Here is a 19,193-nt window from a genome sequence, read left to right as displayed (position 1 = left end):
CAGACAAGAACATTAAGACTTGATGGAGTACATTTCCTTACATTCTTGCTATCTGATTCTACTCTGCTTAAAATTGCTTCAGTGACTCCCCACTGCCTACAGAATCAAGCTCAAAACCCCATAGCATGGGATACCTGGCCCTGCCCACGTTGGCCACCTCAGCTCATCCCATTCCAGCCCCAGAACCCAGGAGCCTACTCTCCCACACCTCAGTCACTTTGAGAATACTAATCCTCTCACCTGAAAACTTCTTCAGCTCCCTCACTCACACACCTCATGTCTGCAAGGAAACTCTTCTTACTTTTCAACTAAGCTTAGGCATCCTTCATTTTCTGCCCCTTCCCTTCTAGCCCTCCTCCTCCTGTATCTCATCACCACCTCCCTGTGCAGACCTCTACTACAGCCCAGCATCATTAATATGAAATGTCTGTGCATCTCTCTCTCCTTACACTGTGAGCTGGCTAACGGCATGGACGCTACAAAGCGTCCTAACAGTATCTGGCACACAGTAAACACCTAGTGGCATCAAAGGCCAAAGGTGTTTTTCTTGGTGTTTATTTTTTTAGAATTCAGGAATGTAAGTGACATTATTTCCCTACTCTTTATTTAAATGTAAGTTAATGAGTATCTTGTATGCTTGCACTCAAACAGAATTACTATGTGCATGGGTAGAGGAGGTTAAGAATCACACATGTAAATACAATTTAAGGATTGAACTCATTTTTGTTAGGCCTTCTACCAGGTACTCAATTGATGGTGATGTGTCTCTCCCTCTAACTTCTAGCTTGGGGATACATTCTGTCCCAGCTGTTCTTGAGCAGAGAATCTTAAGACAGGGAAGATAAGGTCAGGACGGGGTTCTTCCCCAGAATATATCCAGAATTCTGAGGAAAGCTATCCGGGGTACCCTCATCCCAAGAGAAAGCTACAATGTAGAGTATAGCCTAGGAGGGTAAAGAGGGAGGCGGAGGCCCCTTCTGCCTAGGTGTATTTGACATTTTGTCCAGAAATGAAAGAGGCCAAGTGGAGAGAAAATTGGAAATCCAGCAATAAAATAAGGTTATTATATTTTATATCTACTTTAAGCTAGGCCGTCATGGGAAAAAAAATAAGTCAATTTAACATAAACAGGGTAAAAGCTGCATACAGCTGTCAGAAAAAATGCGGGCTTTGCAGACAGACTATGGGTTGTAAGAATTAGTTAACACAGTGCCTGGCCCATCAGTGCTTAATCAGGAGTATACATAATACTTTCAGTTCTTTTGCCAAATAGATGTGTAAATTTAGGATAATTGCCACAGTTTCTTCATCCTTAAGATAAGGATAAATAATATCTACCTTACAGATTAACATGAAAATTGAATAAGACACTGCTTATAAAAAGCACCTGAGGGGCTTCCCTGGTGGCGCAGTGGTTGAGAGTCTGCCTGCCGATGCAGGGGACACGGGTTCGTGCCCCGGTCCAGGAAGATCCCACATGCCACAGAGCGGCTGGGCCCGTAAGCCATGGCCGCTGAGCCTGCGCGTCCGGAGCCTGTGCTCCGCAACGGGAGAGGCCACAACAGTGAGAGGCCCGCGTACCACAAAAAAAATAAAAATAAAAAGCACCTGGTAGGTAGTAGGCACTCAACGAAGGTTAGAGCTCTTCCTCCCTTATTCCAGGTACTGGGAAGCAGTAAGTAGAATCCAAAAAATGAATGGGATGGTTTACTATAGGTTAATTAAGTGAATATTAAAACACATTATATAGGTAGTAAATATATTTACTGTAAAGATTTCTTAAGGTTATAGAGCCAATTTAAACTTACAGCCAAATATGCATACAAACCAATTTACAACATGCTAAAAGACAATGGGCTAAACAGATACTGAGAAAAGCAATTTAGTTTCTTGGGGCACCCTCTTCCCACTAAGGAGCAATATTGCAGGATAAGGCCTTTGAGGGTAAGGTGGGGAAGAGGCTTCTGACTCAGGGTATTTAGCATTTTGATTAAAAAGGAAACATACCATGGGCAAGCGTACGATCATATAAGTAGACTGCACAATAATTAACATGTTTTGTTTGTAACAAAGGCAATGCAAAATAAACAGACTGTAAAATGAAGAATTAAGTAACTCCTCACAGAAATATTAACATGTGACCATGAATAGATACATTATTTTAGGTCATCAAATGGCATCACATATTTGAAAACGGTATAAATTTAGAGAATGTTACCAGAAAGTATTAAGAATTGGAAAATAAAATGAGAAAAACAGATATGCAAGTGAATAAGTTTCAATATTGAATAAGAAACCACAAGAGGCCTAACTGCCTTTCATAGCTGTTACTTCAAACCTTTCTTACTTAGATCATTGCTTAGATCTCTGGCTCTAGATTCCTACTTCAGGTAAAGATCATACGGCCCTTGTCAACATTCCAGATTCTGAACAAAGCACCACATGCTTTTCTAGTCTAAATTTTATTTAACATTAAAGAATTCAAATTTTCATAGATCTCATGATCTAAAATCTCCAAGTACTTGCTTACAATAAAATTATTTGTAATAAAATGACCCAATATTTACCATTCAGTTCACAAGTACAAAATGTAAGCCAGGTGAAAATTTAAATGCCCTGGTTTGAAAATAAATTCAACATAATTGTTTTTTATGAAACATTCCTGTCAATTCAACAGCTTTCCACATTTTTGGGTGGGAGGGGGAGTCGTGAAACACACATACATAATTTACAAGTGGCATTTTTAATTATTTAAACTAAATAAATTTGTTAATTGATATTTGGTATAAAGAATATCAAAAACGCTGATCAATGTAACTCAATTGAAATTAAATCAACTTATAAGTGTTTCAATCTTTATATTCCAAATTTGTATTCTTTTTTTAAATTTAATTTAAAATTTTTTTTTAAACAGTAGGTTCTTATAAGTTATCCATTTTATACATATGTCAATCCCAATCTCCCAGTACATTGCACCACCACCACCCCTCTACTTTCCCCGCTTGGTGTCCATACGTTTGTTCTCTACATCTGTGTCTCTATTTCTGCCCTGCAAACCGGTTCATCTGTTATTTCAAACTTTTATTCTTGGTTTTCACAAAAGCATTAAATTTCAATCTCAGAAATTCTTGAAATTGATCATACTGCACTATATTTTACTGTTTATTCTTTAATATGGTATCTAAAGTTAGTTCCTTTATGATAGTCAAGCAATTAAGTTCCTTCATGAACAAGACATTTATTACAGATCTAGTATATCAGTTCACTACTCTCTTCCATTCAGGTCTCTGCTCAAATGTCCCAATTCAGAGACTCCCCTGATCACATTAACTAAAATACCACACCTTTCCCCTCCCCAATCTCTGCTTGAACCCATCATTTTGTATTCCTTGCCCTCCCTTATTTTAATTCTTAGAACTTAACACTACCTAAAATTTATATTTATTGTCTGATTCCCCTACTAGGCTGTTAGCTCCAAGAAACTCTGTTTTTCTCTGCTGTATCCTTAGGGCCTAGAATAATACTTAGTACATAGTAAATGTTTAATAAAAATGAAGAAGGACGAAATTAGAGATTTTTTTCAAAAGGTCTCCCACTTACTAGCCAAGGCCCCTCATTTTACTTTTGAGTTTACTAAAACACAGAGAAGTTAGATGAATTTCCCAAGTTCACACAGGAAGCCATAAGACTTAAACTACAATCCTAACTCCTGATCCAGTGGTCTTAACACTATACAACTAGCCTGTCCTTGAATTACATATTCACATCAACACATATAAAAGTTTCTTTACTCAAAGTATATAAATTATTTAACTAACCTAACAATCACCAGTAGAATTCTCAAATCATTTGCTATTACCATCAATTCATTAAAAGTTGGGTTGACATTTCCCAAAATTGTTAGATAAGAATTTTAAAGTTCAGATTTATCATACGTACCAAAGAACGTCTCATCTGCATTAATATAGTCATAAAGCAGTCAAAGCTGATCATCCCTTCCTGGCTTGATAGTAGTTTGCTTTTCTCCATGGAATTTACAACTGCTGAAGCCCCTAAGGCCATTTCTATCCATTCAAGGAGATACCGCAAAGAACCTCGCTGAGCAGCTAAACCAAGCAGCAACTCGGAAGCTAATCTACGACCTAAAGTGTCTGCTCCAGAATTGGGAATAGTTACTCCTTTAAGAAATGTTGTTACTTGTGATAAGCAATCCAAGCCCATAGGTGGAATCTTGCTTTCATTTGCTAAAGATAATGGTGGCAAAGAGCTCACAACTTCAATTGCAGTATGAATAACGTCATTGCAAAGACTGAGACCAGGTCCCGACACAGGCATCATCCAACTTTGTCTCAGAAGTGCAAATAATAAACTTAGACCAGTTCGAACACCCATTTCTATAAGTGCATCAGTGCTTGACCGGGGACGTTCACTAACAGAATGGACATCTGCCGAACCAGAGCTGCTCTCCGGAGAATGCTGCTGCTGTTTCACTTTGCCTTTATCATGGTATTTATTAGAAAGTGCATAGAAGACACGCTGGAGTACAAGCAATCGTTTTCGAAGTGCCCCAGCAAATGGGGAATCTGAACATACCATCTTCGCTAGTGCTAGCTGACTGCTAAGAAGGGCATCCAAATAGTGGTCCTGTTCATCACTTGAAAGAGACTCACGTTCAAAGTCTGGCAACTGTGGTCCTTTGAGGCACAAAACTTGTTGGGGCAAAGGTACTACTTCCTTATTGCTGACCAGTTTAGAATATAGAACAGCAACCCCCTCTCTTGTAGCAATAGATTCACTGTCCTCTGTAATCCAGGAGCTGTTGAGGTGTTCAAGCCATTTCAGTTTCACTGGTGGAACCATAGTTGCCATTTTGATTTACTCTTCAGCCATTAGTTCTATAAAGGGAGAAGAAAAAGGAGTCAAGTTTCTGAACTTCCATCATATATTACCATTAGTGGTTTCAAACTGGTGAAACACAAAGTCTGGACTTCAGTTAACAGTAACATACCGATGTTAGTATTTTAGCTTCAATAAATGCACCATGGTTATTTAAGACATTAATATTAGGGAGCAATGGGTTGCAGGGCATATGGGAACTCTGTACTATCTTTGCAACTTTTACATAAGTCTAAAATTATCCCAAAATAAAAAGTTTATTTTAAAAATTAGTGATTTATGTAACTTTTCTCTTCAGGTTCTGGTCCCACTGTCAGTATTAATAGTGGGTTCTACATGATGATGGACGCCAAATTTGTATCTCTAGGCTTCTCCTCTGAATTCCAAACTCATATATGTAATTGTCCACTTGACCTCTCCACACCTCATAGGCATCTCAAACTTTATATTCAAAACTGAATTCCTAATAAAACATTTCCACCACACCCACCCAAACCTGTTCCTCCTGCAGAACTCCTCACTTCAATAAATGGCAACTGTATCCTTCTATTTCCTTTGGCTAAAAACCTTGGGAGTCATCATTGACTCCTCCCTCCCTTACACTCCAAATTCAATTAGTCAACTCTACTCTCAAAATATAGCCAGAATCCAAACAGTTCTCACACCCCTCCATTGCTGAAACCCTGGTCTAAGCCATCATCTCTTGGATCACTAAAGAAGCTTTCTTACTGGTCTCCCTGACTGTACTGAGGAGCTGCAGTGACTCCAAAAAGGCAGGAATGTTTCTGTATATTTTGTTTACTGCTGTATTCTGGCACACAGTAAGTGCTCAGTAAGTATTTGCTGACAAAAAGTACTTAAAAATTAAGTTTGCTGGGATAAAATATTCACAAGACATATCTCGTGCAAAGGACTATCATCCAAGATACATTAAGAACTCCTACAACTCAATAATAAAAAGACAACCTAATTTTTTAAATGGTCGGAAAAGTTGTGAACAAAACTTCACCAAAGATATGGCATAAAGCAGAAACTAACACACCATTGTAAAGCAATTGTACCCCAATAAAGATGTTAAAAAAAAAAAAAGATATGGCAATGGCTAATAAGCACAAAAAAAAGTACTCAACATCATTATTCATCAGAAAAATGCCAATTAAAAACACAAAGAGATACTAATACACACCCAGAAGGATTAAAATTAGTAAGGCTGACAATACCAAATGTTAAGCAAGGATGCAGGGCAACCAGAACTCTCACAAACCATTTGTGGAAATGTAAAATTGAACAGCCACCTTAGAAAGACATCTGGTAGCTTCTTATAAAACTAAATATAGGGCTTCCCTGGTGGCGCAGTGGTTGGGAGTCCACCTGCCGATGCAGGGGACGCGGGTTCGTGCCCCGGTCTGGGAAGATCCCACATGCCGCGGAGGGGCTGGGCCCGTGAGCCGTGGCCGCTGGGCCTGCGCGTCCGGAGCCTGTGCTCCGCAATGGGAGGGGCCGCAGCGGTGAGAGGCCCAGGTACCGGAAAAAAAAAAAAACTAAATATATACCTACCCAATGACTCAACAATTCCTCTCCTACAGATTCGCCCAGAAGAAAACATATCTCCACAGAAAGACTTAACGCTAAATAGTAGTTGCCCCTAGAAGGTGAGGGCATGAATAGACTGGGCAGGGCATGAGGGAACTTCCTGAAGTGATGGTAATGCTGGATTACCAAGCCTTATACATTTGTCAAAACTCAGTGAATATACATTTAAGATGTCACTGCATGTAAATTTTACCTAAATAAATACTGAATTCCAGTTGATACATATATTGAAGTATATTTAGGGGGAAGTATACTGATATGTGTAATTTACTTTGAAATGCATCAAATAATAAGATGCACTGATGTGTGTGTGTGTGTATAAAGATATGTATATACATACACACATACATATGGATTGATATGTAATAAAACAAGTATAATAAAATATTAATGGCAGAATCTCAGTGGTGAAGTATATATGCCTGTTCATTTTTAAATCTTTCAACTTTGCTGTATGTTTGAAATTTTTCATCATAAAATATTGCTGGGGAGTTGGGACTAACTCCTGCTTTTCAAGCAAGTTCCCAGAATGGTAGTCATAACAGTTGGTGGTAGAGAAAGATCCTCACACAATGAAGGGCATTTTATTTTCATGATATAGGTAGCTCTTGAAAAAAGAGCTCCAATGATAGAGACTGCAGGCTAATTAAAAGGAGTTTCCTACTTCCAAACATGCCCTGTTAAATTCCAAATATAAAATCTAATGGTACTTCTTCCTTTTTCAAGCTTATGAATACTATGCTTAATTTAACTTCAATGGATACTTGGAAAGTATGTACTTGGGAGAGGGAAAATAAAACCATAAGCCTCCTCCCACTTCATTCGGCTAAGTATTTACTAAACATTGTGCAGAGGATATAAAAGTACCTTACTTACCTCCATCCCTGCAAGCCAGAGGTAATTCTGCTCTTTTTATTTTTGCTAGTTTGACTGCTATAAAGGAATATGTTGTTATTCTAATTTCAATCTCCCTGATTACTAACACCTGAACAGCACATGGATATTGGTCATTTGGACACACTCTTCTGGGAAATGCTTATTCATGTCCTTCTAGTCACATATTTTTCTACTGGGTTATTTCTCTTGTCAATTTGTAAAAAGTTTTTGTATTTTATCATTGTCCTCAGCACTGCAAATATTTCTTCTAAATCTATCTTTCGCATACATACACATCCTTTCTTTATGGCTCCTGCTTTCCATTCTTGGTTAAAAGAGCACCCCAACATCCCCATGCCCTTACACATGAACTCTAGATTATACAGGTATTCACCTAGATTTTCTTGAAGTATTTTTGATTTTTTTACACATGAGTCTTTAAATGAATTTTATATTCATCTGAAATTTTAATTAAGTTCTGCATGGTATAAAATTGGATTCCAATTTTATTGTTTCCAGGTGGATGGCTAATTATGCCACCACCATTTAAGTCATCCAAGACTTCCAAGACAGCTGAGGACAATGGCAGCTGCATAATTATCTCCCCAAATTTCTTCCCAAACAATAAGGAAAAATAAATTCTACATAAAACCACACCCACAGCATAATTTGAAGATATAGAATGACAAAACTGCAAATTAACTGTAAAAAAAGAAATATCATCAATCCCAGTGCACATACTCTCAGCTCCAAGAGCCACAAGGTTTTGTGCAAGCAGAAGCAGACTAAGAAAATCTGTAGAAAAGAGAGAAGAGGAAGGATAGTGAAGGAGCCTAAAGGTGATTTGGAATGACTGCCAGAAAGATTAAATCCACACTAAATCTGAAAATACTGAACAAATGTCCAGGCAGATCAGAGCACAGACTACAAGGAAGAGATTTCAAAGTACATTTAATTTAAAGAGTCAGGCATGATTTAAAGAAGCAGGTACAATTTAAAAAGACAGGTATGATTTATATGAGCATTCCTTGAAATGCAGAGAGGAGAAAAAAGACAAAAAAGAAAAGAGAAGCATTCTTTGGCAACTGGGTGGTAAAGGGTAAAAGAAAAAAAGGAGGGGGGGAATGTTTAGGGTTCTGCAAGACAAAAGAGAACTATAAAATTGGAGATATAACAAAGCTTCTCTCAAGCAAAAGAAACAAAGCACCAAAAAAAAAAAAAAATCCTTTGAAGTACTTGAACTTTGCTATATAGACAGAAGAGGGTGTCATTAAATTAGGAATATTATTAAAAAAAACCCAATACCATAAAAATGAACAAGAAAAAAGTCCACAGAGAACTACTGCAGAAAATCAGTAAAGTTCACATACATCAACTGATGGAAATCTTCCTGATAACAAGAAAGCATAAGAAAATAAAAGTTAACAATCCAAGCAAAATTAAACACACAAACATTTGAGGATATAAAAAAAACCTTGAATCAGAAATTCAAAAACTAAAAGCAGAAAAAGACCACATAAATAATTAAAGTTTTTAAAGTTTTTGAAAAGGGAAGGAACAGGGAAGGAAGAAAGGGGAAAAAAAGGAAAAGAGCTGACTGAACTCAAGAAAGAAACGGAAGAAAAAGACAAAATTCTCAGAAATTAAGAATGAATTATAAACTGTCCAAGGAAGGGTAGACTCTAATAAAAAGTTAGCAAAGGGCAATTAAAGGCTGGAGCAGGGAAACAACTATGAGAATTAAAATCACACACACATACACACACACACACACACACACACACGAATCAGTGAAAGTAGTGGAAAGAGAAGACAAGCAAAGAAGGGCAAGTATTTGTACTACTGGATTACCTGAAAAAGTAAAACAAAAATGCAACAAAGAGCTGATTTTAAAGCTACTAGCCAAGAAAACTTGCCAGAAATAGAAAAAAAATTTTTTGAATCAATACAATAAGGGTTCACAAGGTACCTGGGAAATTGAGCAAGAACAACCAACTCTAAGACATTGGCCTTGTAAATTCAAGGATTTAGATAAAACCCTCAAGACCTCCAGGCAAAAAGATCAAATAACTTAAAAAGGTAAAAGAATTAGATTGGCATTGACATTTTAAAACCAGTCAAATAAACAGCACAGCAACAGCTTTTATAAAGCAAAAACTACAGGGGGTGCAAGGAAACATAGAAACACACAAATAATGGGAGACTTTAATATACCATCCCCAGTACAAGACAGATCAAGTGGACAAAAATATGTAAGGAAACAGAAGACCTAAACAACAGAATAATTTACTCTTTTTCCATTACCAGGATCTATTTCTGAATTCTCTATTTTGGTCCACTTGTCCATTCTTATGCCAACAGTGACTTGATTACAGTGGCTTTTATAAATATTCTGATGGCTGGTAAGGCAAGTCCCTAACCTTTAAGATTATTTCATTCAATTACATGCTACCTCTCCCAAGGTAGCATGTTCTAATTTGAACTTCATTAAATATATGTATTAATTTTCAGAAAATAGATACTTTTATGATAATTTGTCCACCTAAGAATATAGTATGTCTTTCTATTTTGATCCGATCTTATTTTAGATTTTCTTCATATAAGTCCTATGCCTTTCTTGATAAACTGTTTCTTGAGTATTTTTGATTTTGTGGCTACTATGAATGGAATTCCCCAATTTCTTTTCCTGGATAATTATTGCTATCCAGCCATCTGGGTACATTCGTACACTTTTCCAAATTATGCAAGGATAGAGATGAATCAAAGAACATAAACCATATAACAGGGTCAGAAAATGAAGAAAGCAAAGAAGTATTAAAGATAAAACAGAAAAAAAGGTCAGCAATAAGACTAAGCATATCTACTCATCACTATCAGCAAAACTCATCTATTAAAACCAAAGACAGGGCTTCCCTCATGGCACAGTGGTTGGAAATCCACCTGCCAATGCAGGGGACACAAGTTCGAGTCCTGGTCCGGGAAGATCCCATGTGCCACGGAGCAACTAAGCCCATGCGCCGCAACTACTGAGCCTGCACTCTAGAGCCCACGAGCCACAACTACTGAAACCCACGCACCTAGAGCCTGTTTTCCACAACAAAAGAAGCCACTGCAGTGAGAAGCCCGCGCACCACAACAAAGAGTAGCCCCCACTCACTGCAACTAGAGAAAGCCCGCATGCAGCAATGAAGACCCAACACAGCCAAAAATAAATAAATAAAATTTTTTTAAAAATCTGCTACAAAGCTACAATAATCAAAACAGCGTGGTACTGGCATATAGAACAATGGAATAGAATAGAGAGCCCAGAAATAAACCCTCACATACATGGTCAAATGATTTTTGAAAAGGGCTCCAAGACATTCAATGGGAAAAGAAGTCTTTTCAACAAATAGTGCTCAGAAAACTGAATATCCACATGCAAAAGAATAAAACTGAACCCTTTCCTCACACCACGTATAAAAATTAACTCAAAATGGATCAAAGACCTAATGTAAGACTGAAAACTCTTAGAAGAAAACAGAGGGCAAAGCTTCAGGACATTGGATTTAGCACTGATTTCTTAGATATGACACCAGAGGCACAGGCAACAACAACAAAAAAATAGACAAAGTTGACTTCATGAAAATTTTTAAATTTTGTGCATCAAAAGACAGTAGTCATGGAGTAAAAAGGCAACCCACAGAATGGAAGAAAATATCTGCAAATCATATATCTGATAAGGGATTAACAGCCAAGATATAGAGAACTTCTTAAAAGCAAAAAACAAAACAAAACAAAAAACCAACCCAATTCAAAATGGGCAAAGGACTTGAATAGACATTCCTCCAAAGAAGATATACAAACGGACAATAAGCAAATGAAAAGAAGGTCAACATCACTAATCATTAGAGAAAGGCAAATCAAAACTACAATGAGATACCACCTCACATCCATTAGGATAGCTTACCAGAAAAAAAATGTTGGCAAAGATGTGGAGAAACTGGCACCCTTGTGCACTGTTGGCAGGAGTGTAAAATGGTACAGGGGCTGTGGAAAACAGCATGCCATTCCTCAAAAAATTACAAACAAAATTACCATATGATTCAGCAATTCCATTTCTGGGTTTATACCCAAAAGAATTGAAAGCAGGGTCTTAAGAGATACTTGTAAACACATGTTCATAGCATCATTATTCACAAAAGCTAAAAGACAAAAGCAACCCAAGTATCCATCAACAGATGAATGGACAAATAAAACATGGTATTAACCATACAATGTGATATTATTCAGCCTTAAAAAGGAAGGAAATTCTGACACATACTACAACATGAATGAACCTTGAGCATGTTATGCTAAGTGAAATAATCCAGTCACAAAATGACAAATACTACATGATTCCACTCATACGATGTACTTAAGAGTATATAGTCAAAACCATAGAGACAGAAAATAGAATGGTGGTTGCCAGGGGCTTGGAGGAAGGGGGATAAGTAGTTATTGCTTAATGGGAATAGTTTCAGTTTTTACAAGATAAAAATAGTTACGGAGATGGACAACAATGGTAGTTGTACATCATGAATGTATTTAATACCACTGAACTGTACACTTAAAAATGGTTAAGGGCTTCCCTGGTAGCGCAGTGGTTGAGAGTCCACCTGCCGATGCAGGGGACACGGGTTCGTGCCCTGGTCCGGGAAGATCCCACATGTCGCGGAGCGGCTAGGCCCGTGAACTATGGGCCGCTGAGCCTGCGTGTCCGGAGCCTGTGCTCCGCAACGGGAGAGGCCACAACAGTGAGGGGCCCGTGTACCGCAAAACAAAACAAAACAAAAACAAAAACAACAAAAAAATGGTTAAGATGGTAAATATGATATTATATGTATCTTACCAAATACATTTTTTTTTTTTTGAAAAAAGTAAAAGGCACATTGCATGGGGGGGGTGGGGGGAAGGATGCTGTGAAACCAAGGCCCAGACCAACAGCTCAGAAAGGCAAAGAGTCTGCTTCACCGTTATTAACAGAACAAAGAAATTGGTCATCCTTGGTCTGGGAGTAGACCTTCAGAGTAAAGCTATGCAAGTAATACAAAGAAGCAGGAGGTTCCAGGAGGAATTGGCCATCCATAGTTTAGGAAACCAGAATGTATCAAGGATAACTAGTAATGCAGTACTACAGTCAATAAAGTGTGTGTTGGGTTGTACAAAACTCATCAAAGAAAAACATTAAGAATGCCCTACCTTTTCCCACAACACCAGCTAATTCATGCTACTTCGTGGTTGGTTTGTTTCTCCTATTGTAGGCAAGATTTACCCTTTTTTATCTTGGAATTTTCACATATCCTAGCATGCATACTTTTGCACTTGTGTATCACCCCCTAAAAAGCTCTCAAATCTATCCAGATATCTCCATTTTCACTGCCACAACCCTCACCTAAGTTACAATCATCTCTCATCTGGACCACCAAAATAATCTCTTAATCCTCCTTTGCCTCCCTAGCCAGAGTAGTGCTTTAAAAAACAAACCTGATTGTGTCCCTCCCCTGCTTTAAAATCCTTTGGAATATGTCATCTGAGATTTGCTTCAAAATAATACAAGAGGCAAGGAAAGTGGATCGAAGCATGTGGTATGATAGGAGACACATATTTGACCTTTGTCCAGTTCAGGCACATAGCTCCTAAAACCCTTGGAATCACTGGAGTGATAAGTATCTTTTGCATGCTTACTAGATGACTGGTGACTGGAGGCCCCTAGATAGTTTCAGGATCGGGGAAGGTCCTCAGAAATTGAAGCCATCATTAGAGTTGGAACTTGCAGCCCCCAAACCCCACCTCCCAGGAGGGGAGAGGGGGTGGAGACTGAGTTAAATCACCAATGGGCCAATGCTTTAATCAATGATGCTGAATTAATGAAACCTCCATAAAAACCCTTGAATGACAGAGTTTGGAGAGCTTCCAACATGCTCAAGGAAGGCATGGAAGCTCTTCACACAACCCTCCAGCCACCTCCACCCCCTGCCCCCTATAAATACCTTGCCCTAATCATCTCTTCCATTTGCTTGCTCCTGAGTTGTATCCTTTATAAGTCAGTAAACGCAAGTAAAGTGTTTTCTTGAGTTTTGTGAGCCATTCTAGCAAATTATCAAACCTGGCGAGGAGGTATTGGGAACACCCAATTTATAGCGAGTTGATCATAAGTATAGCTGGCAACCTGGGACTTGCAACAGGCATCTGAAGTGGGGACAGATCTATGGGACTGAGCCCTTAATCTATGGAGTCTTTGCTAATTCCAGATAGTATCAGAATTGAGTTAAATTGGAGGACATACAGTGTCTAGAGAGTTAGAGGATTGGTTAGTGTGAGGAAAAAATCCACACATCTGGTGTCAGAAGTGTTAATGAGTGAAAACAGTCAGAGGGTCGAAATGAAATAAAATGGCCACGAACTGATAACTGTTGAAATGCATGTTGGGAAATATTCTCTCTGTTTATGTATATGTTTAATATTTTTCTATAATAAAAAGTTAATAAAGTCTTCTTTTTTATTTTTTTTAAATTTTTTGGCCATGCTGTGTGGCATGTGGGAATTTAGTTCCACGACTAGGGATTGTACTCACGCCCCCTTGAGTGGAAGTGTGGAGTCTTAACCACTGGACCACCCGGGAAGTCCCAATAAAGTCTATTTTTAAAGTTAAAATTTTTTCAGAAGCAATCTGAATTGACCTCTCACCCTTGCTCTCCCTTCTCTAGCCACACCATATGTACTCAATAATTGCTAATTGAATTAAATGTCACTTCCAAGGGAAACTATCCCTGAATGTACCCATATGAGATCAGGTCCCTCTTTTAAAATGCTCACACAACACCCAGTACTTTACCTTCACAGCATTCTGCACAGTTTGCAATTATGTACTATTTATGTGATAATTTGCTTAGTGTCCTCTCATATTAGTCTATAAGGTCCATGAGGGCAAAGACAGTGTTGATTTTGCTTATATTCCTAATGTTTAGCACATAAAGGTAACGCACATAAAGGGACCTCAAGAAATATTTGCCGAATTGAGCTAAGCAATCTGGGTCTGTGGTTCATTATTTACAAAGAATCTAATTTAAACCCAGATATTATCTTACTCTGAACTGATATAATGGAAGCACTTTAAAAGAAATGATTCCAAGTGGGGTGGTACCACAGGGGACAGACACCATGCATTCTGTCTTCCATCCATTTCTGTCTCCTCCTCTCGCTGTACATACATTTCTGGAGTAGTTCCAGCTACTCCCAAGGCTTTCACCTACCTCTCATATACTAATGATTCAGTCCAAATGTCTCCCTCCTGAACTCCAGACCTGAACATCCACTGCTAAAATGATATAACCATTCCGATCTTAAATCTTAAATTGAAAGGAATTTCAAAGGAAGGAATCTTAAACTCAGTATGTTTAAAACTGAACTTGTCAGGAATTCCCTGGTGGTCCACTGTTTAGGACTCCACACTTTCACTGCTGAGGGCCTGGGTTCTATCCCTGGTCCAGGAACTAAGATCCCACAAGCCACGTGGCACAGCCTAAATAAATAAATAAATAAATAAATAAATAAATAAATAAAACTGAACTTGTTGTTCCCCACCACCCCTCTGCCACACGCACAGCTAAAAATAAATTTATGAAGCTCTAAATTTATGAATTTAGAGATTCATGTAAGAAAGACATCACTAAAGATACTTATCAAGAGCATTTCTGGAAGTGCAGGAAGGACAGCCCATTTGCAAAGTTCTGCAACTGAAAATGAAGTGCACACACTGTGATCCAGCTCTCCCCACCCCTGCCCCAAGTACTTCCTTTCTCCAGGGCTTCATTACGCTGACACTGATTTGGGCACTCTAACTCATTAAAGCACACAAATTATCAATGTTTAGCTGCACAAAAGTAAACAGCTGATTAAAAAGGAAAAAGCTTTTTTTGTTATTATCCCTATTTAGAAAGTACACTTAGAAAACGAAAGGACTTGCTGAGTTTGCTGACAAATTGTTTTGCTACATCAATAATCAGAACTAGTCAAATAAACCAGGAAGCAGACATGCTTATTAAGCAAGTAAAGAACTATAGACAAAATTGAATAAAACGAATGGGTTTTTACTTGTATTCATGAACAACCAATTCACAATCCTGATGAACCAGCTAAACACTGGCACGGAAGAAAAACGAAAACTGCTGTCGTCTTGTTTTGTTTTGTTTTAATTTACAGTGATGATTTATACCACTAAAAGCCAATTGTTAATCACAACTAACTGCTGAACAATCATCAAAAGGAAGACACCGGAACTCACCAAAAAAGATACCCCACATTCAAAGACAAAGGAGAAGCTGCAATGGATGGTAGGAGGGGCGCAATCACGATAAAATCAAGTCCCATAACAGCTGGGTGGGTGACTCACAAGTGGAGAACAATTATACCACAGAAGTCCACCCACTGGAATGAAGGTTCTGAGCCCCACTTCAGGCTTCCCAACATGGGGGTCCAGCAACAGGAGGAGGAATCCCCAGGGAACCAGACTTTGAAGGCCAGCGGGATTTGATTGCAGGACTTCAACAGGACTGGAGGAACCAGAGACTGCACTCTTGGAGGGCACACACAAAGTAGTGTGCACACCAGGACCCAGGAGGAAGCAGCAGTGACCCCATAGGAGAGTGAACCTGACCTACCTGCTAGTGTTGGAGGGTCTCCTGCAGAGGCGGGGGGGCGGCTGTGGCTCACTGCAGGCACAAGGAGACTGGCAGCAGAAGTTCTGAGAAGTAATCATTGGCATGAGCCCTCCCAGAGACCGCCATTAGCCCCACCAAAGAGCCCGCAGACTCCAGTGCTGGGTTGCCTCAGGCCAAACAACTAACAGGCAGGGAACTCACCCCACCCCTCAGCAGACAAGCAGATTAAAGTTTTACTGAGCTCTGCCAACCAGAGCAACACCCAGCTCTACCCAACACCACTCCCTCCCATCAGGAACCTTGCACAAGCCTCTTACATAGCCTCATCCACCAGAGGGCAGACAGCAGAAGCAAGAACTACAATCTTGCAGCCTGCAGAATGAAAACCACAATCACAGAAAGATAGACAAAATGAAAAGGCTATGTCGCAGCTGAAGGAACAAGATGAAACCCCAGAAAAACAACTAAATGAAGTAGAGACAGGCAACCATCCAGAAAAATAATTCAGAATAATGATAGTGAAGACGATCCAGGACCTCAGAAAAAGAATGAAGGCAAAGATGGAGAAGATGCAAGAAATGTTTATCAAAGACCTAGAAGAATTAAAGAACAAACCAACAGAGATGAACAATACAATCACTGAAATGAAAAATACACTAGAAGGAATCAGTAGCAGAATAACTGAGGCAGAAGAACGGATAAGTGACCTGGAAGATAGAATGGTGGAAATCACTGCCATGGAACAGAATAAAAAGAAAAGAATGAAAAGAAATGAAGACAGCCTAAGAGACCTCTGGGACACCATTAAACACACCAACATTTGCATTATAGGGTTCCTAGAAGGAGAAAAGACAGAGAAAGGACCCAAGAAAATATCTGAAGAGGTTATAGTCGAAAACTTCCCTAACATGGGAAAGGAGATAGCCACCCAAGTCCAGGAAGCACAGAGAGTCCCATGCAGGATAAACCCAAGGAGAAACACGCCAAGACACACAGTAATCAAATTGACAAAAATTAAAGACAAAGAAAAATTATTAAAAGCAACAAGAGAAAAAGGACAGCATACAAGGGAACTCCCACAAGGTTAACAGCTGATTTCTCAACAGAAACTCTGCAAGCCATAAGGGAGTGGCACAATATATTTAAACTGATGAAAGGGAAGAACCTACAACCAAGAATACTCTTCCCAGCAAGGATCTCATTCGGATATGATGGAGAAATCAAAGACTTTACAAACAAGCAAAAGCTAAGAGAATTCAGCACCACCAAACCAGCTTTACAACAAATGCTGAAGGAACTTCTCTAAGTGGGAAACACAAGAGAAGAAAAGGACCTACAAAAACAAACCCAAAACAATTAAGAAAATAGCAATAGGAACATACATATCAGTAATTACCTTAAATGTGAATGGATTAAACACTCCAACCAAAAGACACAGGCTTGCTGAATGGATACAAAAACAAGACCCATATATATGCTGTCTACAAGAGACCCACTTCAGAACTAGGGACACATACAGACTGAAAGTGAGGGGATAAAAAAAGATATTCCATGCAAAGGGAAATCAAAAGAAAGCTGGAGTAGCTATACTCATATCAGATAAAATAGACTTTAAAATAAAGAATGTTACAAGAGACAAGGAAGGACACTACATAATGATCAAGGGATCAATCCAAGAAGACATAACAATTATAAATATATATGCACCCAACACAGGAGCACCACAATACATAAGGCAACTGCTAACAGCTATAAAAGAGGAAATCGACAGTAACACAGTAAGAGTGGGGGACTTTAACACCTCACTTACACCAATGGACAGATCATCCAAACAGAAAATTAGTAAGGAAACACAAGCTTTAAATGACACAATAGACCAGATAGATTTAATTGATATTTATAGGACATTCCATTAGAAAACAACAGACTACACTTTCTTCTGAAGTGCACATGGAACATTCTCCAGGATAGATCACATCTTGGGTCACAAATCAAGCCTCAGTAAATAAAAGAAAATTGAAATCGTATCAAGCAGCTTTTCCGACCACAACGTTATGAGATTAGAAATAAATTACAGGAAAAAAAACGTATAAAACACAAACACATGGAGGCTAAACAATACGCTATTAAATAACCAAGAGATCACTGAAGAAATCAAAAAGGAAATCAAAAAATACCTAGAAAAAAATGACAACAAAAACATGACAATCCAAAACCTACGGGATGTAGCAAAAGTAGTTCTAAGAGGGAAGTTTATAGCAATACAATCCTACCTCAATAAACAGGAAAAACCTCAAATAAACAATCTAACGTTACACCTAAAGGAACCAGAGAAAGAAGAACAAACAAAACCCAAAGTTAGTAGAAGGAAAGAGATCATAAAGATCAGAGCAGAAATAAATGAAATAGAACCAAAGAAAACAACAGCGAAGATCAATAAAACTAAACTCTGGTTCTTTGAGAAGATAAACAAAACTGACAAACCTTTAGCCAGACTCATCAAGAAAAAAGGAGGAAGAGGACTCAAATCAATATAATCAGAAATGAAAAAGGAGAATTTACAATGGACACCACAGAAATACAAAGCATCATAAGAGACTACTATAAGCAACTATATGCCAATAAAATGGACAATCTGGGGCTTCCCTGGTGGAGCAGTGGTTGAGAGTCCGCCTGCCGATGCAGGGGCCACGGGTTCGTGCCCCGGTCTGAGAAGATTGGAGTGGCTGGGCCCGTGAGCCATGGCCGCTGAGCCTGTGTGTCCGGAGCCTGTGCTCCGCAACGGGAGAGGCCACAACAGTGAGAGGCCCACGTACCGCAAAAAAAAAAAAAAAAAAAAAAAGGACAACCTGGTAGAATGGACAAATTCTTAGAAAGGTATAAAATTCCAAGACTGAACCAGGAAGAAATAGAAAATATGAACAGACCAATCACAAATAATGAAATTGAAACTGTGATTTAAAATCTTCCAACAAACAAAAGTCTAGGACCAGATGGCTTCACAGGTGAATTCTATCAAACATTTACAGAAGAGTTAACACCCATCCTTCTCAAACTCTTCCAAAAATTGCGGAGGAAGAAACACTCCCAAATTCATTCTACAAGGCCAACATCACAAAATTGGGTTATTCGTAGAGTCGCGGATGG

At 38.7% G+C, this 19,193-nt stretch overlaps 1 protein-coding gene across 1 annotated transcript in view; it reads right to left on the bottom strand.

Moving 5' to 3' along the window:
* The window catches only part of HERC1 (HECT and RLD domain containing E3 ubiquitin protein ligase family member 1), a 215,321-nt gene that overhangs the window by 168,466 nt on the left and 27,662 nt on the right, over positions 1-19,193 (bottom strand). The window contains exon 2 of the mRNA XM_060294157.1: positions 3,940-4,895. Coding sequence (XP_060150140.1) covers positions 3,940-4,869 — 930 coding nt within the window. The 5' untranslated portion in view covers positions 4,870-4,895. The remainder of the gene's footprint in view (positions 1-3,939; positions 4,896-19,193) is intronic.

This window comes from Globicephala melas, chromosome 2, assembly GCF_963455315.2.
Source record: "Globicephala melas chromosome 2, mGloMel1.2, whole genome shotgun sequence".
NCBI lineage: Eukaryota > Metazoa > Chordata > Mammalia > Artiodactyla > Delphinidae > Globicephala > Globicephala melas.
This window is presented reverse-complemented; position numbering and strand designations above follow the sequence as displayed.